Below are 24,339 nucleotides of genomic sequence, written 5' to 3' on the forward strand. Positions count from 1 at the left end.
AAAAGTAGCACCAAATCCAGGGGTTCCAGTGGATCCTCTCTACTCCTGGCCTTGCCTCTCATTTACCCGTTACCTGGGGCAACCAACCTGGAGCCTCTGACATCTCATCTTCAAAATTTGAGGAATTGGAATAAATGAGCTCTATTAATCATGGTAGAATTTAGTTTTATGAAGACAAAGACATGTCCCTATAAAAAACAAATATATCTTGGGACTTACCTGGTGGTGCAGCGGTTAAGAATCCACCTGCCAATACAGGGGGCACGGTTTTGAGCCCCAGTCCGGGAAGATCCCACATGCTGTGGAGCAACTAAGCCCGTGCGCCACAACTACTGAGCCTGCGCTCTAGAGCCCGTGAGCCACAGCTATTGAGCCCACGTGCCACAACCACTGAAGCCTGCGCACCTAGAGCCCGTGCTCTGCAACAGGAGAAGCCACCGCAGTGAGCGCACTGCAACCAAGAGTAGCCCCCGCTTGCCACAACTAGAGAAAGCCCGCGTGCAGCAACGAAGACCCAACGCAGCCAAAAATAAATAAATTTATTTAAAAAAAAGAATCTCAACTTAATCTCTCATGCAGAGAGGACCGCATTTTAAAATAAAAATATGCAGTAAAGAGGAAAGTAAAAATTATCCAGTATCCTACCACCCAGATTTAATCTTTTTTAACTTTTTAAAAGTCGTCCTTTTTGTCTTTTTCTGCACATGTGAAATCTTTTTATATACAAAATCGAGCTCCTGCTGTTCGGTAGCTTACTTTTTCACATGACAATTTATTATGAACGTCTTTCTAGATTATTAAATGGTCTGAATCGTATTTACCGCCTGCGTGGTGTTCCATTGTATGGGTGTTCCACGGCGCATCCTTCATGGTGGTCACTGGGGTGCTCACCTGTGTTAGCTCTGCAGTTAGAGAAAATGGCGCCATTCTTGGGACTTCGCTGGAGGTCCAGTGGTTACAACTCTGTGCCTGCACTGCAGGGGACTCGGGTTCAATCCCTGGTCGGGGAGCTAAGATCCCACATGCTGCGAGGGGCGGCCAAAACTAAATAAATAAACAATAAAAAGGTATAAGAAATTTTTTTAAAAAAAGAAAATGGTGCTGTTCAAAGTTCAGGTGTCACGTGGAAGCCACGTGGGCAGCTGCCTCACTCGCCCACTCAGACTGCCGCTAAGATCAGCAACATATAAAACTTGGAAATGTCTTTGTCAGTTCCAAAATTCAGGGAAAAGCTTCCATTTTCATGTGATCTGTGACATACAGTGTAATCGGGATCAGCTGAAGGGAGAAACCGGCCGACTCACGCCATGGAAGCGTGGGGAACGCGGTAATGGGAAGGGACCCCCATGAGCGTCCTCCTAGGGCTAAGGAACTGGGGTCAGCACGGGCCACAGGGAGGAACAGAGAGGCCCCGGGCAGCTGGGAGAGAGCAGATCTCAGGCCTCCTGCTGCCAGCACCTGTAGTGGAAGACCCCAGCCCTCGTGCCCACGTGGCTGTGAGCCAGATGCTAGGAAAGTAGGGAGCGTGCTGGAGCTGCCTGAGCTGAGAACAGCAACAGAGAACAGACCTGTTAGCACGACGGGGAGGCTCCCCTCTGGTGCTTCCCACCGGCCATCCAGATATGCCGCCCGCCCACAGCGGTATTTCCTCGACTTTTATAGAGAAACGTAATTTCGTCCAGCAAGAGGAAACAATAGCAGAAGTTCCTCTTCCTCTCAGATAAGCCTGAACTATTTGGTCAGATACCCACAGCATTTCTGGGAAACCCATTTGAAATTTTCATATTATACAAACATAGACCTTTTCCCATAAAGATGACAAAATAGAAAAAAAATTACTTGCAGAAGACTGTGCTTTTTGTGAAATGAATCAAAATATGGAACACAAGAATGGAAGTGATAGGTTGGAAAAGAAGTAGCGATGAAAAAGTGAAACTAGTGACACCTGGAATTAATATAACATTGTTAGAAGATAAAAAAGATATTTAAAAATAAAAACCAGAGTCAATTCAGCAAAGATACGTACTTTGGATCAGGGGACTAGAAACAGACATTTCTCATCAGTCTATACTATTTTATCTCTGACATATAACTTCAAGTATGTTTAAACATAACCGCTAATGGATGAAAAAAAAAAAAAGATGGAAGGAAAGAGGTCTCGCCTCCAAACCACTTCCAAGAAAAGACAAGGAAATTTTTAGCAACTTGCAAAACACTCAGGAGAAAAATAAAGAGAGAGAGCAAGAAAATATGAATAGCACGAGTAATGAAATAAGTTGATGCTCAAGGGCTTCTGACGGATAATTCTTGAATAGTATGGTGCCAAAATGTGATATAACCAAAACAAGATGAAATGAAAGTATGGAACCGGAAAGAGCGGGTGGTGATGATGCTCTCCAAAACCAAGGAGGAAAGCAGAGAAAGAAGCCTATTGTATACAGGTAAAAGATGGAACCTAGGGCTTCCCTGGTGACGCAGTGGTTGACAGTCCGCCTGCCGATGCAGGGGACACGGGTTCGTGCCCCGGTCCGGGAAGATCCCACATGCCGCGGAGCGGCTGGGCCCGTGAGCCATGGCCGCTGAGCCTGCGCATCCGGAGCCTGTTGCTCCGCAACGGGAGAGGCCACAACAGTGAGAGGCCCGCGTACCGCAAAAAAAAAAAAAAAAAAAAAAAAGATGGAACCTAAAATGAAGATATAAATGTCATGAACAATGAAATATGAAATCCAAAAATAGTTTGAAACACAAGAGATCCTGACAAAGCCAGATGACAGCAGAAGATTTCAATATGCCTTTCTTCATCTCTAGCAAATCATGGAGATCAATATAATAAAGATATGGAATATTGAATAATTTTATGTGTATATATATTAAGTGATAGATAGATAGATAGATGTAATTTTGTACCCCACAGATGTCCTGGAGCATTTAGAAAAACAATGTTTCTTATTTAACCAACCACCAAAAAACCTTAAATACATGAGAAAAAGTGGCTTGTTTATAGTCAAGAGAAGTCCAGAAGTCTTCCTAACTCATGCAGCTTTTAGCCTCATCTCTTTCTTTCCAAGATTCAAGGCCTTATGATCGGGTTAGCAATACACACCCGAGTCTGATCTCTTTCCATCCTGTAAGGATTTCCCAGTGAGCACCCCGTCACTGCAGCAAAAGAAAAGGGACCAGGAAAACTGCTCAGTGCCTCCGGTTTCTCAAAACGTCACAGAGGTTTGTTGACTCGTGTGGGCGATTTGTCACGTGGCCCCTGAAGCCAGCTCTCTGGGCCCCAAGCCTGTGAGCCCGAGCGTCCATCACTTCTCACGCTCACTCATTGGAGGATCCACCCGCTCTGCCCATCCCCCCACCAGCAACCAGAGACAGGTGCAGACGTGGGGTCTGTCCAGGCGCAAAATAATTGCCTTTATATCCTTTATTCCAAGATCTTGTTGCAAGCAGGGATGTTAGGGTCTATAGGAATAAGACGCGTAGGGATTTTGAGGTTCTAGGGAAATTGGGAGGGTGCTTCGGAGAGCCCTGGACCCCTCAATTACCAGAGGGAGTGAGAAGGCTCCCGTTCCCACTCCTATTTCTCAAACTACCGCCCTCTTCCTCGTGTTAAGATCTCACAGCCCAGCTGGGATTTGAGCCCGTTTCTTCAGCCTCTCTCTGTGGGAGAGACTGCTGAGCTGAGCTTCCTACCTAGCGCTCCACGGTGGCAGAGAAGCATCCACTATTACGCATCTTGGATGGGCCTGAGTGTTCTCACTTGTATGAGGAGCTTGGCCTCTCAAAGAAACCCTCGTGGAAGGGGAAGGAACGCAGGTCGGGGCTGCTTCAGGTTAGCTGGAGCACCTGATGGGTTAGGGCAGCGGGGTCAGTCAGGGTTCTGGGCCAGTGGGAGGAGTGCTGGACTTGGATTCAAGCCCTGAGTCCTCCTTCACTGGCTCGTGAGCTTGGACAAGCTGAGCCTCAGTTTCCACACTAGCAAGTGATAGCAAACATTTAAATGCTGTTGGCTCTGATGCTGGCCCCTGTTCTAAGCCCTTAACTTATGCTAATGCATTGACTTCCCACCACAGCCCTATGAGGAAGCTGCTATTATTATCACCATCTTTCACTCGGGGAAACGGAGACAGGAGGAGGTTAAATAACATGTCCAAGGCCACACCCCAGATAAATAGGGCAGAGCTGGATGTTAGAGCCTGTCCTCTTAATCATGGCTCTGCACCTTCTCACGCATAAAATGAGAGGTATTGGGAATTCCTTAGCGGTCCAGTGGTTAGGTCTTCGCCTCCCAGTGCAGGGGGTGCAGGTTCGATCCCTGGTCGAGGAGCTAAGATCCCACATGGCAGACTTCCCTTGTGGTCCAGTGGTTAAGAATCCGCCTGCCAGTTCAGGGGACACTGGTTCGATCCCTGGGCCGGGAAGATCCCACATGCTGTGGAACAACTGAGCCTGCGCTCTAGAGCCTGTGCTCTGCAACAAGAGAAGCCACCGCAATGACAAGCCCGCGCACCGCAACAAAGAGTAGCCCCCCCTTGCCGCAACTAGAGAAAGCCCATGTACAGCAATGAAGACCCAGTGCAGCCCCCCCAAAAAAAGCACAAACATATAATAATAATAAAAAGATCCCACATGCCTTGTGGCCAAGAAACCAAAACATAACACAGAAGCGATATTGTAACAAATTCAATAAGGACTTTTTTAAGAAAATGGTCCACATCAAAAAAATCTTAAAAAAAAAAAAAATGAGAGGCATCATACCCACCCCAGGTGAGAAGAACTCCGTAAAATACTGTGTGAGGAAGAACCCTCTTTAGTTCTTTTCATCTTCCCGACTCTCAGAAAGAGCCTGCGTTACAGCTTGTGGCCCAGCTGAGGCTTCAGGGAACAGCCGGGGGCCCGCAAGAGCAGCTGCAGAGATCAGGGCGGGGCGGGCCGCATGGGGATGGGCTGGGCCACCCAGGGCCTGTGCCCTCCTGCTTGTGCCCGCCACCCCTGCATCTGTGCTCGGGGCTCCCTGCCCTGGGCAGGAACTCCTCCAATGTGACCCTTGCTCTGCTTTTCCCAGCGGAGAAGAAGATGATGAGCTCGGCTTCTGCAGCAGGAACTCAGCAGATCTACTCCCAAGGCAGCCCGTTTCCCCCGGGACACTCAGGAAAGGCCTTCAGGTACCTGGTGGGGGCGGGCAGCGGGGCAAGAGGGGAGGAAGAGGCCCCCCTACCCAGTGAGGCCCTGGGTCTCAGAGTTTGGCTCTGCGTGCAACAAATACTGCAAACCTCACTTCGTGCTTACGCCGCCACATGCCCGGGCCAGGCTCAGGAGTCCGGTGGCTCCGGTTCTGCCCTGTGAGCCCTAGGTGAGTCACCGTAAGTGATGGTGTCAGTTAACTCTATCAGATGTGAAAGGTGCCAGCCACTGCGTTGTGTAGCGGTGCCTGCCGGGGAGAAGGGAGTGGGGTGGCCTCTAGCCAGGACCCAGATGGGGCAGAGCTGGGGACACCTGACAAGGCAGCAGGTTCTGAGGCCATGGCCAACTCCAAGGGGGAGAGGACAACTTGGCCCGTCATGCCTGGGGTCTCAGCCTAAAGGGCCACTCATGGGAGGTACCAGCAGGATGTCTTGGTTCTTAGCATCAGGGACCTCTTGTAGGTCACAGAGGAAGCTGTGACAACACCACCATGACAGCACCACCAGAGGCAAGGCCTGGCCCCACTGCCTGCTGGGGAAACAGGAGCACAGGCTGGGGAGAGTGGCTAGAGGAGAGACCCGCAGCGTTCAGGGAGGGCGTGGGGGTACTCAGCTGAGCGTCAGATGCCCGCAGACTCACTGGACGAAGCATCTCAAATGCATGCCCAGGAGGATGGGGCTCCTCAGCCCAGCCTCTGGCTGACTTGGCCGGAGCTGAGTTTTCAGATAAGATGCAGGCAGGGAGCAGGACTGGGCAGGTGGGACCAGCCACCCCAGGGAGAGGTCCGGGCCGGGGCTGCCCTCTCTAAGGGGATGAGGCTCGTGCTTCCACGCTGGTCCGTGGACAGACCTCCTGGGGAAGCAGCAGGCAGCTCGGCAGCTGTGCCCTGGAACAGCAGCCTCTGAGATCTTGGAGTGACTCTGACCAGCCGTGCAGCTGGGCCTCGCTGGATTGCAACCTGTTCTGAGTCTCTGAACAGGCAGCGACTCTCTGGTCTGGGGACAGGAGGACAAGACGACAACCCGCAGTGAGCTGCTCCTGAGCCGTCATCACTGCCGGTCACCCCGCTCTGCTGAGCGCTGGCCGAGGCTCCAGACTTCCGCCCTGCTGCTGTGTCACTCGTGCACTCAGCACACAGTGGCCACTTGTAGTTCCGTGCCAGGCTGTGTGCCAGCCTAGGCCCGTGTTCACCGAGTCCTCATAACACTTGCCGCTCCCCCGCAGCCCCCTGCCGTCTGCACAGAGGGCAGCAGGGACGGAGCAGAGGCCAGAGGTGAGGAGGGACAGCCCGAGGCAGCGTGGCAGGGGGCGGGAGGGCCGCCCAGAAGCAAAAGTCAGGTGGCCACCTGCTGCCAGGGCGGGCACCCAGCCACCGGGGATCAGGAGAGATGGGGAGGCCTCGAGTCTGGGAGAAACGGAACGAGACCTCAGAGGCCTCGAATACCACGCCCGGGAGTTCGGACTCCATCACTGATGACTTGTGGGAGAAGAGGCACTTGAGGAAGCGGAGTCCTGGAGAAAGTTCAGGGTGGCAGGGGTGTGGGGGGCGCAGTGGAGGAGTGAGACGGTCCAGCTGGAGGTGCTGTGCCTGTGTGGACTGTCATCACAGAAACAAAAGAGCGGGACGGGGTGGAGGGCAGTTACCAGAAGGGAAGGCAGGCTGGTGTCTGGACGGCTGTGTAAGGAAGGAATCCGGGGGGGACGCCAGCCCCCATGTGGAGCCTGGCACTGGGGAGGCACTCACTAGATACTGGTCTATAGAATGAATGGATGGATTAATTAAAGAGGGCTTCCCTGGTGGCGCAGTGGTTAGGAATCCGCCTGCCAGTGCAGGCGACATGAGTTCGAGCCCTGGGCTGGGAAGATCCCACATGCCGTGGAGCAACTGAGCCCGTGCGTCACAACTACTGAGCCCACGATCTAGAGCCCGTGCTCTGCAACAAGAGAAGTCACTGCAACGAGAAGCCCTCATGCAGCAACAAAGACCCAACGCAACCAAAAATAAAAAATAAATCAATCAAATAAATTTATAAATAATAATAATAATTAAAGAACGCCTGTGGGATGGGCAGTTTCCTGTAAATCTGCAGGGCCTGAGCTGGTTTGAGTGGGAAGGGCTATGGGATGAATGACCCTGGGCCCCCAGCAGAACGGCACAGCTGTGGCAGCACATCCCTAAGTACGTCCCCAGCCCAAGTCCTGCTGTGGGCCCGTGGGCCCTGTGCGTACGTTAGCCGGGGCACCTTTCCCTGGACCCACAGGGCTACTGCCAGCTCTCCAATCGTGCTGGGAGGGCACCGAGGGCCACCCTGCCCCAGAGAACAGTGATCAGAAAAGGCCCTCTGAGCTCACACATTCATCAGGAGGGAGAATGGGAAAGGAGTCCTGTGTTAAGTGAGGAGGTACTCTCAGGAGGATTGGAATGAAGTGCCCCTTGATCGTGGTTAGTGCAGGAATGTCTTGTCATCTTTGAGCTCTCCTTATTTTAAGAGGGACCGGATAGCATGGAAAACATATTGTAATACAATTGGTGAAACGGTACCCGGTCTTCTTTTTTTTTTTTTTTTTTTTTATTTTAAAAATTTATTTAGTTATTTATTTTAAATTTATTTATTTATGGCTGCGTTGGGTCTTCGTTGCTGTGCGCAGGCTTTCTCTAGTTGCGGCGAGCGGGGTCTACTCTTTGTTGCAGTGCACAGGCTTCTCATTGCAGTGGCTTCTCTTGTTGTGGAGCATGGGCTCTAGGCACACGGGCTTCAGTAGTTGTGGCACGTGGGCTCAGTAGTTGTGGTTCGTGTGCTCTAGAGCTCAGGCTCAGTAGTTGTGGCGCACGGGCTTAGTTGCTCCGCGGCATGTGGGATCTTCCCAGACCAGGGCTCAAACCCGCGTCCCCTGCATTGATCTTTGCTATTGTTTCCTTCATTTCTTTTTCATTTATTTCTGATCTGATTTTTATGATTTCTTTCCTTCTGCTAGCTTTGGGGTTTTTTTGTTCTTCTTTCTCTAATTGCTTGAGGTGCAAGGTTAGGTTGTTTATTCGAGATGTTTCCTGCTTCTTAAGGTGGGCTTGTATTGCTATAAACTTCCCCTTCAGAACTGCTTTTGCTGCATCCCACAGGTTTTGGGTTGTTGTGTCTCCATTGTCATTTGTTTCTAGGTATTTTTTGATTTCCTCTTTGGTTTCTTCAGTGATCACTTCATTATTAAGTAGTGTATTGTTTAGCCTCCATGTGTTTGTATTTTTTACAGATCTTTTCCTGTAATTGATATCTAGTCTCATGGCGTTGTGGTCAGAAAAGATACTTGATACAATTTCAATTTTCTTAAATTTACCAAGGCTTGATTTGTGACCCAAGATATGATCTATCCTGGAGAATGTTCCATGAGCACTTGAGAAAAATGTGTATTCTGTTGTTTTTGGATGGAATGTCCTATAAATATCAATTAACTCCATCTCGTTTAATGTATCATTTAAAGCTTGTGTTTCCTTATTTATTTTCATTTTGGATGATCTGTCCATTGGTGAAAGTGGGGTGTTAAAGTCCCCTACTATGAATGTGTTACTGTCGATTTCCCCTTTTATGGTTGTCAGTATTTGCCTTATGTATTGAGGTGCACCTATGTTGGGTGCATAAATATTTACAATTGTTATATCTTCCTCTTGGATCGATCCCTTGATCATTATGTAGTGTCCTTCTTTGTCTCTTCTAATAGTCTTTGTTTTAAAGTCTATTTTGTCTGATATGAGAATTGCTACTCCAGCTTTCTTTTGGTTTCCATTTGCATGAAATACCTTTTTCCATCCCCTTACTTTCAGTCTGTATGTGTCCCTAGGTCTGAAGTGGGTCTCTTGTAGACAGCAAATATATGGGTCTTGTTTTTGTATCCATTCAGCCAATCTGTGTCTTTTGGTGGGAGCATTTAGTCCATTTACATTTAAGGTAATTATCGATATGTGTGTTCCTATTCCCATTTTCTTAATTGTTTTGGGTTCGTTATTGTAGGTCCTTTCCTTCTTTTGTGTTTCTTGCCTAGAGAAGTTCCTTTAGCAGTTGTTGTAGAGCTGGTTTGGTGGTGCTGAACTCTCTCAGCTTTTGCTTGTCTCTAAAGGTTTTAATTTCTCCATCAAATCTGAATGAGATCCTTGCTGGGTAGAGTAATCTTGGTTGCAGGTTTTTCTCCTTCAACACTTTCAATATGTCCTGCCACTCCCTTCTGGCTTGCAGAGTTTCTGCTGAAAGATCAGCTGTTAACCTTATGGGGATTCCCTTGTGTGTTATTTGTTGTTTTTCCCTTGCTGCTTTTAATATGTTTTCTTTGTATTTAATTTTTGACAGTTTGATTAATATGTGTCTTGGCGTATTTCTCCTTGGATTTATCCTGTATGGGACTCTCTGTGCTTCCTGGACTTGATTAACTATTTCCTTTCCCATATTAGGGAAGTTTTCAACTATAATCTCTTCAAATATTTTCTCAGTCCCTTTCTTTTTCTCTTCTTCTTCTGGAACCCCTATAATTCGAATGTTGGTGCGTTTAATGTTGTCCCAGAGGTCTCTGAGACTGTCCTCAGTTCTTTTCATTCTTTTTTCTTTATTCTGCTCTGCAGTAGTTATTTCCACTATTTTATCTTCCAGGTCACTTATCCGTTCTTCTGCCTCAGTTATTCTGCTATTGATCCCATCTAGAGTACTTTTAATTTCATTTATTGTGTTGTTCATCGTTGCTTGTTTCATCTTTAGTTCTTCTAGGTCCTCGTTAACTGATTCTTGCAATTTGTCCATTCTATTGTCCATTCTATCTCCAAGATTTCGGATCAACCTTACTATCATTATTCTGAATTCTTTTTCAGGTAGACTGCCTATTTCCTCTTCATTTGTTAGGTCTGGTGGGTTTTTATCTTGCTCCTTCATCTGCTGTGTGTTTTTCTGTCTTTTCATTTTGCTTATCTTACTGTGTTTGGGGTCTCCTTTTTTGCAGGCTGAAAGTTCGTAGTTCCTGTTGTTTTTTGTGTCTGTCCCCAGTGGCTAAGGTTGGTTCAGTGGGTTGTGTAGGCTTCCTGGTGGAGGGTACTAGTGCCTGTGTTCTGGTGGATGAGGCTGGATCTTGTCTTTCTGGTGGGCAGGTCCACCTCTGGTGGTGTGTTTTGGGGTGTCTGTAGACTTATTATGATTTTGGGCAGCCTCTCTGCTAATGGGTGGGGTTGTGTTCCTTTCTTGCTAGTTGTTTGGCATAGGATGTCCAGCACTGTAGCTTGCTGGTCGTTGAGTGAAGCTGGGTGCTGGCGCTGAGATGGAGATCTCTCGGAGATTTTTGCTGTTTGATATTATGTGCAGCTGGGAGGCCTCTTGTGGACCAGTGTCCTGAAGTTGGCTCTCCCACCTCAGAGGCACAGCACTGACTCCTGGCTGCAGCACCAAGAGCCTTTCATCCACAGGGCTCCTTAATTTGGGATGATTCGTTGTCTATTCAGGTATTCCACAGATGCAGGGTATATCAAGTTGATTGTGGAGCTTTAATCCGTTGCTTCTGAGGCTGCTGGGAGAGATTTCCCTTTCTCTTCTTTGTTCTCACAGTTCCCAGGGGCTCAGCTTTGGATTTGGCCCCGCCTGTGCGTGTAGGTCGCCGGAGGGCGTCTGTTCTTTGCTCAGACAGGACGGGGTTAAAGGAGCCGCTGATTCGGAGGCTCTGGCTCACTCAGGCCGGGGGGTAGGGAGGGTCACGGAGTGCGGGGGCGGGCCTGCAGTGGCAGAGGCCGGCGTGACGTTGCAGCCTGAGGCGCGCCGTGCGTTCTCCCGGGGAAGTTGTCCCTGGATCCCGGGACCCTGGCAGTGGCGGGCTGCACAGGCTCCCCAGAAGGGCGTGTGGCTAGTGACCTGTGTTCGCACACAGGCCTCCCGGCGGCGGCAGCAGCGGCCTTAGCGTCCCATGTCCGTCTCTGGGCTCCACACTCCCAGCCGCGGCTCGCGCCCGTCCCCGGAGCTCTCTCAAGCAGCGTTCTTAATCCCCTCTCCTCGTGCACCAGGAAACAAAGAGGGACGTAAAAGTCTCTTGCCTCTTTGGCAGGTCCAGACCCCTCCCCGGACTCTCTCCCGGCCAGCCGCGGCGCACCAACGCCCTGCAGGCTGTGTTCACACCGCCAACCTCAGTCCTCTCCCTGCGCTCCGACAAAAGCCGGAGCCTCAGCTCCCAGTCCCGCCCGCCCCAGCGGGCGAGCAGACAAGCCTCTCGGCTGGTGAGTGCCGGTCGGCCCGATCCTCTGCGCTGGAATCTGTCCGCTTTGCCCTCCGCACCCCTGTTGCTGTGCTCTCCTCCGCGGCTCCCAAGCTCCCCCACTCCGCCTCCCGAAGTCTCCACCCGCGAAGGGGCTTCCTAGTGTGTGGACACTTTTCCTCCTTCACAGCTCTCTCCCGCTGGTGCAGGACCCGTCCCTATCCTTTTGTCTCTGTTTAGTTTTTTCTTTTGCCCTAACCAGGTACGTGGGGGGTTCCTTGCCTTTTGGGAGGTCTGAGGTCTTCTGCCAGCGTTCAGTAGGTGCTCCGTAGGAGTTGTTCCACGCGTAGATGTATTTCTGGTGTATCTGTGGAGAGGAAGGTGATCTCCGCGTCTTACTCTTCCGCCATCTTCCCGGAAGCGCCAAACCCTCTTCCTTTTACATATTTATAAAAGCTGAAAATTTTAGTTCTTTCTTTTTAAACCTAAACCTTCCATTTTTCTAAATAGTCATTATTCCTTTGGATTTCCTTACCTATACTGATTTATTTTCCAGAATTATGTTTTGTATATCATCTCTTCCTTTAGGAATCTTTCTTTTTTCTCCTTCCTCTCCTCCTCCTCCTCCCCCTCCCCGGTCTTCTTTACTGGTCTATAACCTTCCATTCTTTACAACCTGGCTGAAAACCCGCCTCCACCCAGGCCTTCCGTGATTAGCCCCCTTCCTCCCACGTGATTCGCTCGTGGGCACCCAGCACTCTGCCTGTGCGGAGCTGGCCCTGGGGAGGCAGGAGGAAGAGCCTGAAATGAAACGCAAGTCTTCCCCGGTCTCCTTTATCTGTAATGAGCTTGTTGTATAACTGGCGGAACTGGGAAAATCTCACAGAAGCCGTGCCTAGCAGTGCAGCCAGCGCAGGCCTAGGGGCAGAGACAGCGGTCAGGGACTGAGCCTGCGGGAGGACAGGCAGGGAGCACGGGTGGCACACACAGCAGGTGTCTACTAAGGACTCGTTGGATTCAACTGAAGATTCACTGAAGGGTCAAAAGAGGTAAACAGCAGTTTGCACTGGGATGGGGGCGGGCAGGTCCAGGCCCCACCCAGCAGGCTTCCACTGACAGGCTCTTTTCTCTGAAAGCCTGTGGCCTATTTCCTGAATCCTTAAGCTTTATAGGTGCCCCAAAGGAAGAAATTAACCAGAGCACAGAGAGCAAGTTAACACCAAGACTCATTTTTATTCCAAGAAGCTGCTCTCTTCTGGAAATCATCCGTTGAAAGCAAGAGACACAGAGGGGTGGGATTGGGGCTTCGTAGAGGAGAGTGAGGGGGAGACCCTGTGGGGAAAAAGAGGCAGCAGTGGTGGGTTGAGGGAGCCCCGGGGGAGAGAAGGAAGACCGGGGGCTCCCCCTGAGGGCCTTCGATCCAGTGGTGCACAGCTCCGGTGGGAGAGAGCGGTGCGCTCCGGGAGAGGTGGCCCGGGACAGGGCGCGTGGAGCTGGGGCGTCTCCCCGGGACGAATGCGTTTGCTTCCCTTGCAGTTCTTCGGTGGTGCACGTGCCTGGCGTGAACGACATCCAGTCCTCTTCCTCGACGAGCCAGAACATGTCCCAGATCTCCCGGCAGCTAAACCAGAGCCAGGTGGCGTGGGCGGGTAGCCGGCCACCCTTTCCCGGACAGGTATGGGTGTCGGTGAGGGCACTGCCCCCGGGTGCCCAGAGGGTGCAGAGCACCTGGGCTGTGCTTTGCATCCCAGCTCTGAGAAGGGGCGGCACTCTGAGCTGCAGCTGACCACCCCAAATGCAGCCGGGCTCCCAGGAGCACTGGCCACCCTAAGGGTACTTTGAGAACTGGGTCCCCAGCAATGGTACCGAGTCCGCTTTCAGCAGCCTTTTCTCCCGGCAGTCTCGGGGAAGTCCTGGGGAACCTGAGGGAGGGGTGGGCGCACAGAGGTCCTCAGTCAGGAGCGAGCCCCTCACCACTCGGGACCTGCATTTCCCTGGCCCAGGAGTGCGTGAGAACATCAGCGCTGGGACACACGCAGCTCCGTGTGGTCGCTGTGAGGACGGCTGTCCTCTGGGCCAAGGGAGTCCTTGCCAAGGTCCCATAAGCAGAAGGCAGAGGGCCTAGATCCTTGTAGCCCTGGGCATGAATGTCAACCAGACCTGCCCCAAAGATCCAGGGCCCCAGTGCTGTGGTTCCTGGGCCGGCACACAGTGGCCTGATTCCAGGCCTTGTGCCCAGCAGGCCCAGGAGGGCCTTTGGAGCCACTATCGGCCCAGGGCGGGACTGCCGCTGTGGGTGGCAGTGACCAGCCCAGGCCGTGGACCGGGGACACCTGCTGCTGATGCTCTCCATCTCTGTGCTTCATCCCGATTGCAGCCGATCCCCTCCCAGTCCAGCAAGACTCAGTCTTCTCCCTTTGGGATTGGAACGAGCCACACCTACCCGGCCGACCCCTCCTCCTACAGTCCTCTCTCCAGTCCAGCCACCTCCTCGCCCAGCGGGAACGCCTACTCCAGTCTTGCCAACAGGACTCCAGGGTTCGGTAGGTGGGGAAGGAGGGAAAGAATGCCTGGGAGTGTCAGCAAAGATGCTTTCTGAACATTCTGAGTTTGGGGGTCTGAGCCCCAGGCTCCCAGAATCCTGGTACCAGGTCTGGAGAGTTCCAAGCGCCTCTTCTCTCTGGCTATCTGGAGGCCAGTCGTGTCCCTAAGAGACTGGCTGCCTAGACCTCGGCTTTGTGGAGGCTCTGGGACTCTACTCCCTTGCGCTGATGTCATCTGAATGCTATTTTAACCCTTTATGGCCCTTGGCAAGGACTTTTAGGTCGCCCAAGTCAAAAACCCTATCGTCTTATTTCAAAAAACTAGAGAAGTATAGGTTATAGGGATGACCAATTGTGTAAGTAATAAACACCGTAAAGTTCACTTTTTAATATTAAAAGAGGGATCCTATCCCACGCAAGAACATCTCGCCTAGCTTTGTTTGCACAACCTCAGGCCATAAAGGGTTAAGTCACCACTTCCTGCGGTGCCCTTCCCAGGAGCCCTTACCGCTGCTCACCCTGCAGGTATTTAATGGACCCCCTCAGCGTGTCTGCCAGGGTCCGGGTTCCATGTCACATGGCAGGGGCTCAGAAGGGACCGTGGGGCTGGCAAGAAGCCTGAGCTGGTGCCCATCTCCCCGCAGTGCTGTCCCCAGAGAGAGACAGCCAACAGCGTGCTCGGGGAGGGAGCACGAAGCAGCGCCCAAACATCTGAATCTCCATTTGAGTTGCAGGCTTCCCCTTAAGCCGTGTCAGCCTTAGGAAAGAGCAGCGCCTTGTTCCTAGCAGCTGCTCGCACGCCCTCTCCGTCCCCACCACTAATAGCAGCACTTCGGCCCCCTCATCCCGAGGTCTCGAGGTCTCGGGGCCCAGCACTTCCCGACTCCTTATCTGTGGCTCCCCCTTGGACTCAGCTGTCCCCTCAGCGTGAATCCCATTTCCTTGTAGCAGGTTCTCACGTTCAGCCTTTAAATATTCTTGCTAGATTAGTGGGTGCGTTTAGAAGCACAGAGCCCTATTTCAGGAAGGAGAAGCCCTGAGGCAATTGCTTTCAAGTCAGCCAGGCCCTCAACCTAGATCCCCCCTGAGGGTGGAAGCCTCTGGTTCCCAGGAGCAGTCCCGCCTCCCTGCGGTCTCTGCATCCGGCACCCTCACCGGGATACGGAGAGACCGCCCACCCTCCCCCAGCCCCAGTCTCGTCCTGAAGGCGGGCGGCCGTGGCACACTTGGCATGCAGGCACCTAGTCCTTCCTGGAAGCACAGGGCCCACCTGGCACTGACCTACTCACCAGGCCCTCCTGAGTGCCAGGCCCTCCTGAGTGCCAGGCCCTGGGCTGAGCCCTGGAAACACAGGGAAGGAGACTCGGTTCCGACCAGCAGTGCAGACACGGAGGCAGGGGAGACTGATGGGAACAGAGAGACGGCAGGCCAGTGCTGGAGGTGCAGCGGCCGAGGCCTACTGAAGGCAGGAGGGTGAGGAGAGGCTCAGAGGAGACCTGGCACTCACCCCGTAGAAGCACCTCAGTGTGGCTCTAGCAAGAAAGGAGGGGAAGCCACCTGCTGCCCCAACGACTAGGGCCTTTAGCTCTGTGAATCTGTCTGGTCTCCACTTAGCAAATGCTAGGCCCTGAAGTGCAAATGGAGATGGAAGACAGAAAGGACAAAGCGTGGGGCTGAGGCCACCGTACAACCTGAAGACCAAGAACAGGATCACACAAACGGGGTCCAGGCTCGGCAACCATTTTTACAGCTGCCGTCCAGCTATCTCACACTCGGATGATAACAATAATAGTTATGACAGTAGCTAACTCTTACCAGATGCTTACTACGTGCCCAGCACTTTACACATTTGAGTTCACTTAAAGCTCATGGTAGCCCTATGAGGGAGAAACTATGATTATTCCCATTGCACAGATACGCAAACTGAGGCACAGTGAGGTCAGATAACTTACCCAAGGCCTCACGGCTGGTCAGTGGTAGCATCATGCCTGTGGAGCCAGGTAGTGCCATCTGAGTCTGTGCTCCCATCACTACCCTATCCTGGCCGTTCTCTCTAAGCCAGCGTTCAGGGTATCTTAGAATTAACGCGGGAATTGGATGTGTCCTGATTTATACTAATGAGAAAGGGGCTGGAACCCTTTCAATGAGTGCATGGAAGAGACTAAAATAGAGAAAATAAGGACTGCGGAGTTTCTTGGGGCCTTACCGTCAATACCTTGTTTGTTAACCTCACAGAAGCAGTTCGAGTGGGAAAGGACACAGTTGGCGTGTGTTTGGAAGCCAGCTCAGGTGGAGCGATGAGGTGGGGACAGGAAGCTGAGGAGGCGGGAGGCTCAGGCTGGAGGTAGGGAGGAGGACCTTCAGCGGGGTGGGCGCCAGAGTCATCTGTGATGCAAGGCTCCTGGAGGACAGCTCCCAGTGCAGGCGGGGGAGGCCCAGGCAGAGGGGTCAGAGTTCACAGCAGGGTGGAGGACCATGGTGTGGATGTGGCCTGGAGAGCGCACGGACCACGGGATCTGTGGAGTGTGGGTAAAACAAGCAGCTTCTGCCCCAGAGGGCTTCAAGGGCAGGGGGACCTGACCCCTGGTGGGACTCCAGCTGGGTCACACTTCTCCGGGCCCTTTGGCATCCGGAACCTCCTGTAGGTCCCTGGATGGAACGGACCCTCTTCACTGCCACGTCTTGTACATACTGATCCTTGTGTCTGGAGTCCTGGTGGAGGAGAGGGGGCAAGCTTCCGTTATGGTCAGAGAAGAGAGGGGGCGTGATTAGGGAAAGGGTCTGAGGGGTGTGTTATTAACAACGACGGCTGCTCCAGAGCACGGAGGGGAGGGCTGCAGGGAAGAGCAGATGGGAGTGGGGGAGTGGGGAGGGAGCAGAGCAATCTCGGTAAAAGGTCAGTTTCATTAATTATTAAATAAATATGAAACCATTAAAACAGCTGGTGGTGCTTACATTTGCAATGGACATACCCTGGCCCCGTAGGTGCAGATCTGAGTGGCTTCCCCGGCCTCCGCCAGGGCGTGGGTGAGACAGCTGTACCTCGGGGCCTGTTGGTTGGGCCTGAGGGTTACAAGCAAGGCAGCCTAGAGAAGACCACACCCCATGAAGCCTTACCTTGTTGAAGGTGTATCCACCACAGGACACACAAGCTACTGGGGGTAAACAAACTTGCCAGAGGCTGTGGGCTGCAGCAGGTCTGCAGAAGCAGCCTGGCAGTGTTGTGCTCCTACACTGGCTAGAGGGCGCAGGTGGACCAGAGCCAGTGGACCCCCGCACCAGGTGGCTGAGGTTTCATGGAGAGCGCCGGCAGGGTGGAGCTGGCCTGCAGCCCTCTGGGTGATTGAGGATGCTTGCTGAAGAGTGGGTGCCCCTGGGCCTCCTGCACGCTGCTGGTAGACACACGCCGGGCAGAAAAGCCACCCGAACCAGAAGACAAGCCACTTCCTCTGCTGTGCCCGGCCTGTCTCTCCAGCTCCCTCTATTGACAAAGCCTACCATTGCACCAGCTAGCAAAGGAGAAATGTTTACAGGGTCCAGTTCCCATTTCACAAAGCAGGGCAAAGGAGGGTGGATTTAGGGTTTGGAGGCATTCAAATGATAACTGCCAAAGATTTATATGATGCGAATCCCTGAACTGGTTAGTCCTCTGTTTCAACTACCCGCGGGCGTCTGCTTGTTGATATCACCATGTTTCTAGGAGAAACGCAGGGAGCCAGGCAGACGAGTTGCACGATGAAAGTGGTTCAGAGGTGCTGCGGCAGGCCAGGCTTTCATTCCCTGACTTGGCTCGAGGGCTGCATATGTGCCTTTTCAGGGCTGGGACTTACTTACATTGCTGTCTTACCCCGTGCTTCCTGATGTAGTAAGTTGGCACAGGCGTGTCCATTGCTTCTCATGTGTCCCCCATGTGCCTTTCAGTTTAGGAAGAGGTAGCTAAAATACCTCATTCCCGCATAGCACAAGTCACAGCTGGCCTAGCAGATTTACCTTGGAGAGGAAGATTGAAAGAATACGTCATTCCAGCAATGTCCGAAGATTCTTTCAGGGAGAAATAGGATGAATAATTAGAGATAGGGAAGCAGGGTAGGATACGCACTGAGAGGGGATTGCAGTAACCCGAAATGTTTGCAGACACCCTGTTCCTCTTGCTCCCCACCTCCTGCCCCCAAAACTCAGCCCTGGGAATTCTTCAATTTCTATAATTTGAGGGAATTATAGACCATCCCACCCTTACTAGTTAGTGATGAAAAGACAAGATCTTAACCAGATAAAGCAGAAACTAACACACCATTGTAAAACAATTATGCTCCAGTAAAGATGTAAAAAAAAAAAAAAAAAAGATCTTAACCAGAAATCGTGCGAAGCGTGTGATCCTTGTTGTGAGGTGCAGCTCTTGGCTCAGACCCACAGGGAGGCCTTTACCTGGGAGGCGCTCGTAAGAGGATAAGCTGCCCCTTTGGTGCTCTTTGCTGTCTTTATCCAGCAGGGCTTCTGAGCTGCAGCAAAATCACCCCTGCTTGAGAGCCACTGAGCTAAACCCAACCGCTTAGGACCTCTGAGCTGGACTTCAAGTGAACCTTGACTCTTAGAGCAATTTCCAAATCAGATGAATCTCACCCAAAATGTTAGTTAGCAAAAGTGAAATTATAACATTGAGTGCCAATGAATTTTTCTTTTAAGGAAGTTGTCATCCCCTTCCCTCTACAACCTAGAAATCTACAAGCTCCTGAAGATTCTGACTTTGGGTTTAAAAGCCCACCCAGTTGGCCCAGATTGTAGCAGCCTAAAAATATATTCTATTTGGACCCCTGGGCTGGCAGGTGGCCCAGGCATCCAGCCAGGACTGTAGCAGCCTAGGCCTTGCGCAGGAAGCCCACAGAACACAAGAAACAGAGCGTGGCTAGAACCTAGCTCGTGGTTTGCAGCCATATACATGGCTTTGGGAGCAATAAGGGAACACAGGGATGTTGGTTGACACTGGGGCTTTTTCCAGAAAGGAACTTGTGGGTACATCTTGAGGGCGGGCCATGAACATGCCCTGTTCACCAGGTGTCTGCAGGCAGGTCAGTCAGGGCCAGGGTTTAGGCTAAGACCCCACATGGCTCTGTCATCCGGGAGAGGTCATGTCGTAGTTATGACTCATTATTTAATCCGAGAGGTCACTAATGCAGCTCAGGAAAACTTTCAGTAGCAGAGGCTGGAGGGAGGGCTTTCCCCTTTAACTCTCCTACCACATGGCCGGGGAACTCATCCTGCAGATCGTCTTTGGATGTAACTTTCTCCAGGAAGATGCAGACTGAGTTAGGTCTCGCTCCTTTGTCCCTCCACACTGCCCTTGCTTCCCTTATAAGCACTCTTAACAATTCCAGTTGCCTACGTACTCATCTTTCTGTCTCAGTGGATTGGGCCATTGCAATCCATTGTATCCCCAACACCCTGCTCAGTGTCAGGTACATAGTCAGGGTTCAGTATGAAAGCTGTATTTATCAAATGAATGCACGTGGGCTTCAGTGTCAGAAAGATTAGGTTCAAACCCTGCCTCTGGCATTTAGAAGCTAAATGAGTTGGGGATATTTCTTGACATCTTTGAGCCCCGGTTTCCTCATCTGAAAAACGTGGAAGATGGGCCCATCTCTTAGAGTCAGAGCGAAGAAGAAATGAAATGAAATAGTGTCTAGAAAGTACCCAGCACGATGCCTAGCACATAGTCAGTACTCCAAAAATACTAAGCCCTTTCCCTCCCTCCTTAGCTAGTCTATGCTAATCTTCCTCTAATCTTCCTGCCCCCTCCACCCTACCCTGTCTCCGGCTGTCACCGAGGAAGACTGGTGAGAGAATGTGTTTTTGTTTCATTATAAGTCAGCGATGTCCGGGAAGCCTCAAAGGGGAATAGAAGTAAAAGTGTACAGAATGTTCATGTTTCTGCCTCCTCCCCTCTTTCCCTTCCTTTTTTCCATTCCTTTATTCCTGCCTTCAGCAGATACTTATTGAAGCCTCCTTTATTCCAGGCAGGATACTCAGTAAGGCCTGGGACAGACGTAGATAAGATCTCTGGCCTTAAGTTACTCACCATCTGGGGATGAGTCAGTGTAGCATGATGGGCACCATCCCGAGAGACAATGCAAGTGCTGCAGATGAGCGAAGAAGACAGAATGACTGAGGGAGTCAGTTGTGCAGGGTCACGTTCAGTCGGGACTTTGAGCGTGAGTAGATTCCTGCAGGCACAGGGCAGGGGAAGGATGCCCACGACGGAGAGACCACAGGTGCAGCAGCACAGCGACGGAGCGGTGCGCAGTGTTTGGGGCGGGGGGTAAGTCTACAACGGCATGTGACTAGGGTGAGAGGGGCTGGGGGCACAAAGAAGGGGGAGGTGGGGTTTGAAAAACAGGGACCATATGCCGAAGGCTCGAGTGTGCCCCCTCTGAGGAATGTGGATGGTGGGGGACTGTGTTGTTTTGTTTTCTTTTCTTTTGGCCGCGCCACGTGGCTTGTGGGATCTTAGTTTCCCGACCAGGGATTGAACCCGGGGCCACAGCAGTGAAAGCACCAGGTCCTGACCACTGGGCCGCCAGGGAACTCCCATGGGGTGGGGGGGGGGGTGCGGCGAGGGGAGACTGTGTTAGTTTCTAAGCAGCGGATGCCGTTGTAGGAAGACCACCCCGGTAGCTGCGTGGGTCTGGGGGAGATTGGGTGCTGGCCCGGCTCGGAGCACTGGTGGCGGCTGTGAGAATGGATGGAGTGAAGGAGACTGGGCGGAGGGGTGTTTGGGGACGCAGCACAACCCAGCGAGTGACTGGACGTGAGGGCTGGGTGAGAGCAAAGAGTTGACAGGCGTGGTGTCCCCGTCTGGACTGTCCGAGGAGGTGGGACGATTGTTTTAGGCGTGAGGGGTCCAAGGTGTCCGTCATACTGTTTAGACACGTCTCCTAAGGTGGATAGATGGACCCGAAGCTTAGGAGAGAAGCTGCGCTGTAAACACCACCAGAGATGTGAGATGTGAGTCTGCCACTCCCAGGTCCTCCCTTCACGCCCCTCAGCACAGCCAAACATCAGTCCACAAGTCCTGGCACCTCTCTCCCCAGAATACCTCAGATCCATCCGCTTCTCTCCACCTCACGTCTGGTGCTACTGTCACCTCCTGCAAGGATTACTCCCGCAGCCTCATGCTACCTGGGCTTCTTCCCCCTCACCTTGTCCCCTCGTCCACTGACAGGGTGACCTTCCCAAACGTGAAGGTCTGTGTGCGACACACCTCAGCCTAAGAGCCTTCAGCAGTTCTCTGCTGCCCTCATGGTGTGGGACCTGACCCTGGTGTGCCCTCCAGCTGGGTCACACTTCTCCGGGCCCTTTGGCGTCCGGAACCTCCTGTAGGTCCCTGGGTGGAACGGACCCTCTTCACTGCCACGTCTTGTACGGACTGATCCTTGTGTCTGGAATGCTTTTTAACCCCACCTCCAAGCCTTCCGCCTGGTTAACTACTAACTATTCCCCTTCTGCTCTCAAGTGAAGTCTCTGAAAAGCATTTTCTACTTGCCATAACTAGGTTAGGTCTCCCTCCTAAGAGGTTTCTTATTACAGCTCTGCTCAACCTTCTTATAGCAGCTTACAACTGGATGGACATAGCTGCTTACTCCTCTCCCCCAACCATGCTGTAAAGCTCCTAGGAACTGTCTTGTTTCCCAGTGTATGTACAGTACTCTCCTGGAGTCTGGATCAGAGTGGGAGCTCGGGAAATACCTGCCCAATGAATCAATGAATCAGTTCATGGGGATAGAAGAGGTTGCCCCCTTCCTGTCTGCTGATCAAAGGGAAGGCCTAACTCAGACCTCTGCATTCAGCCCATGTTCAGGGGCGGAGACGTATGTAAGAGCCAGGGGGCGCCTGGCAAGGAGTGGCGTAGGAGGTGGTGGAACCAAACTCAGGTGTAGTCGGAGAGGTCAGCCAAACAATTCCAAGAAGGTGGTGGTCATAAGTGTTGATACCCAAGAGAGCTTAACAATGAGAATTGAATTTGAATTTCTGTTGGGTTGGGCTCGGCTATACAGACTTCACTGCAGAGTGATTGCAGAGCGTGGAGGAGGGAGGGAAAGGTGAGAAGACGCTGTGTGTATGGCCAGCAAAGGGAAGGAGAGGTAGACATGGGGCTTGAGGAGCCTGTACTCGTCTGCTAGGGCCGCCATCACAAAATACCGCAGGCTGGGTGACTTAAACAGCAGAAACTTACTTTCTCACCGTTCTGTAGGCCGGAAGTCTGAGATCAAGGTGTCAGCAGGGTGGGTTTCTTCTGAGGCCTCTCTCTTTGTCTTGTAGATGGCCACCTTCTCCCTGGGTCTTCACATGGTCTTCCCTCTGTGCCTGTGTCCGGATTTCTTCTTCTTATAAGAACACCAGTCATATTGGATCAGGGTCCACCCATATGAGCTCATCTCACCTTAATTGTCTCTTTTTTTTTAATATTTATTTATTTATTTTCCTGCGTCAAGTCTTAGTTGCGGCATGCGGGATCTCAGTTCCGGCATGCAAGCTTCTCTCTAGCTGTGGCGCACAGGCTCAGTAGTTGCGCTGTGGCGCACGGGCTCTCTAGTTGTGGCACGTGGGCTTAGTTGCCCCGTGGCATGTGGGATCTTAGTTCCCCAACTAGGGATCGAAGCCAGGTTCCCTGCATTGGAAGGTAGATTCTTAACCACCGGACCACCAGGGAAGTCCCCTTAACTGTCTCTTTAAAGGCCCCTTCTCTGAATACAGTCACAGTCTGAGATACTGACGGCTGGACCTTCCACATATGAATTTGGGAGACACACTCAGGCCACGTAGGAAAGAAGAGTGGAGAGAATTAATTCATGATGGGCAGGACTCCAGCACGGATCACTGTGGCAGGAGGGTCCTGGAGGAAGCCGGAGGACTCCTGAGAGGCAGTCGTCTCTGAATATGTGAGGACAGCCCTCATGCTGTGCCCCAGCCTTGCTTTCAGCAGAGGTGGCTGTGTCCATCCATCCTCCCTCCGAGCAACAGGTGGCCCAGCTTGTGCTGAGCCTCCTGGGCCTCCAGGATGGGGACCAAGTGTCTGGCCAGTGGGGCTTCCCTCACTGCGCCAGCTGGGGCCGCTGTGCCTTTAATCTTGCCGTACCAGGCCTGTTCTAGATTGTCCCATTCCGAAACTGGGCCAGGGGACGTGATTCTATGAAAGAGCTCCTCCTGGCCCAGGGAGTCTCATGAGAGAGTCTCAGGTAAAGGCATTTCAGCAAAGCCAGACGCATTTTTTTTTTAACAACAGAATCCTACATACACGACAGATTTAAATCCCTCTTGTGCTGAAATAGGGAATTGTATCCTTCCCTGATTTTCTAAACCCCTTTACCAACTGTGATCGTGCAGAGCTTGGAAGGCACCAGTGGTGAAGCTTTCAAGGGAGTGTATGTCTTATTAAAGCCGTTTATATCTCAGGCAGTAGGTGAGATGTATGTGTGTGAGAGGGAGGGATTGATTCTTCCCCCTGCGCGCTGTCTAGCCATCCCCCAGATTAACCCAGTGTTCGCTCATCAGGTGGTGCGTAGGGTCGCCTGGGATCGGTAGGTCCTACCGATGGGGCCTGTCCTGCCACCCAGAGCTTGACAGTGAGCCCATTGCCTCCAAAACGTTATTGAATGGTTTGGAACGAGAAGTTCCTGTGGGACTGTAGGATAAACTACCCTGTAGGATAAACTACCCCCTCGGGTTGAATCTTTAAATGTTTTAGACAAAATTCTGCTCATTTTTCTTCGTTTCTGTTTTTCCGTGGGGTACTTTTTGTAAAGTGTAGACAGAAGCAAGGTTGCTCTCACTTACAAATTATAATTTGCTGATTCCCACAAAGAGACCTGTCTTCTCGTCTAAGCTGTACCCAGATGCCTTTCCTCCCAAACCAGTGGTGCTGAGAGACCCTCAGCTAAAGAGATGGGCAGAAAGGGCCATGGCTCTGGACCCCCGTGGAAGGACCTTGTGGAGCGCCCCACGTGGCTTCAACCAAGTTGCCCAAAAGGCAGCGAGGCTGCGGAGGTCAGGGCTTGCTGAGTGAGGCTCTTCCTCTGTCGGGGCCAGGTTCCTTTAAGGAGCGGCCTGTGAGCTCAGGGGCATCTAGAGTGGCAGGGACCGCCTCTCCCTTCTCGTGCATGTCAAGGAGAGGGCTGCTCTCAGCCACAGACAGGCCCCACGGAAGCAAGCCTCCAACAGTGATCACAGAGGGCCGAGGGCTCTGAGGCTTCCGGCCTGGGTCACCTGGCAGGTGCACGCAGGGAGAGCCACCCTGTCCAGCCGGTCCCTGCGCCATTCGCCAGAGAGCCCCCTTTCCTGTTTCACCCATCCAGCTCTCGGGTGCACAGCCAACCTCTTATCTATCAGCCAGCGTGAGAGAGAGGGGCAC

General features: G+C 52.1%; 1 protein-coding gene across 8 annotated transcripts in view; it reads left to right on the top strand.

Moving 5' to 3' along the window:
• ARNT2 (aryl hydrocarbon receptor nuclear translocator 2) overlaps window positions 1–24,339 on the top strand; it is a 203,148-nt gene that overhangs the window by 172,393 nt on the left and 6,416 nt on the right. For all 8 annotated transcript variants that reach the window (XM_060293758.1, XM_060293759.1, XM_060293757.1 and 5 more), the window contains exons 15-17: window positions 5,066–5,165; window positions 12,931–13,069; window positions 13,772–13,937. In XM_060293758.1, the coding sequence (XP_060149741.1) occupies window positions 5,066–5,165; window positions 12,931–13,069; window positions 13,772–13,937 (405 nt within the window). The remainder of the gene's footprint in view (window positions 1–5,065; window positions 5,166–12,930; window positions 13,070–13,771; window positions 13,938–24,339) is intronic.

Source organism: Globicephala melas, chromosome 2, assembly GCF_963455315.2.
Source record: "Globicephala melas chromosome 2, mGloMel1.2, whole genome shotgun sequence".
In the NCBI taxonomy this organism is placed as follows: Eukaryota; Metazoa; Chordata; class Mammalia; order Artiodactyla; family Delphinidae; genus Globicephala; species Globicephala melas.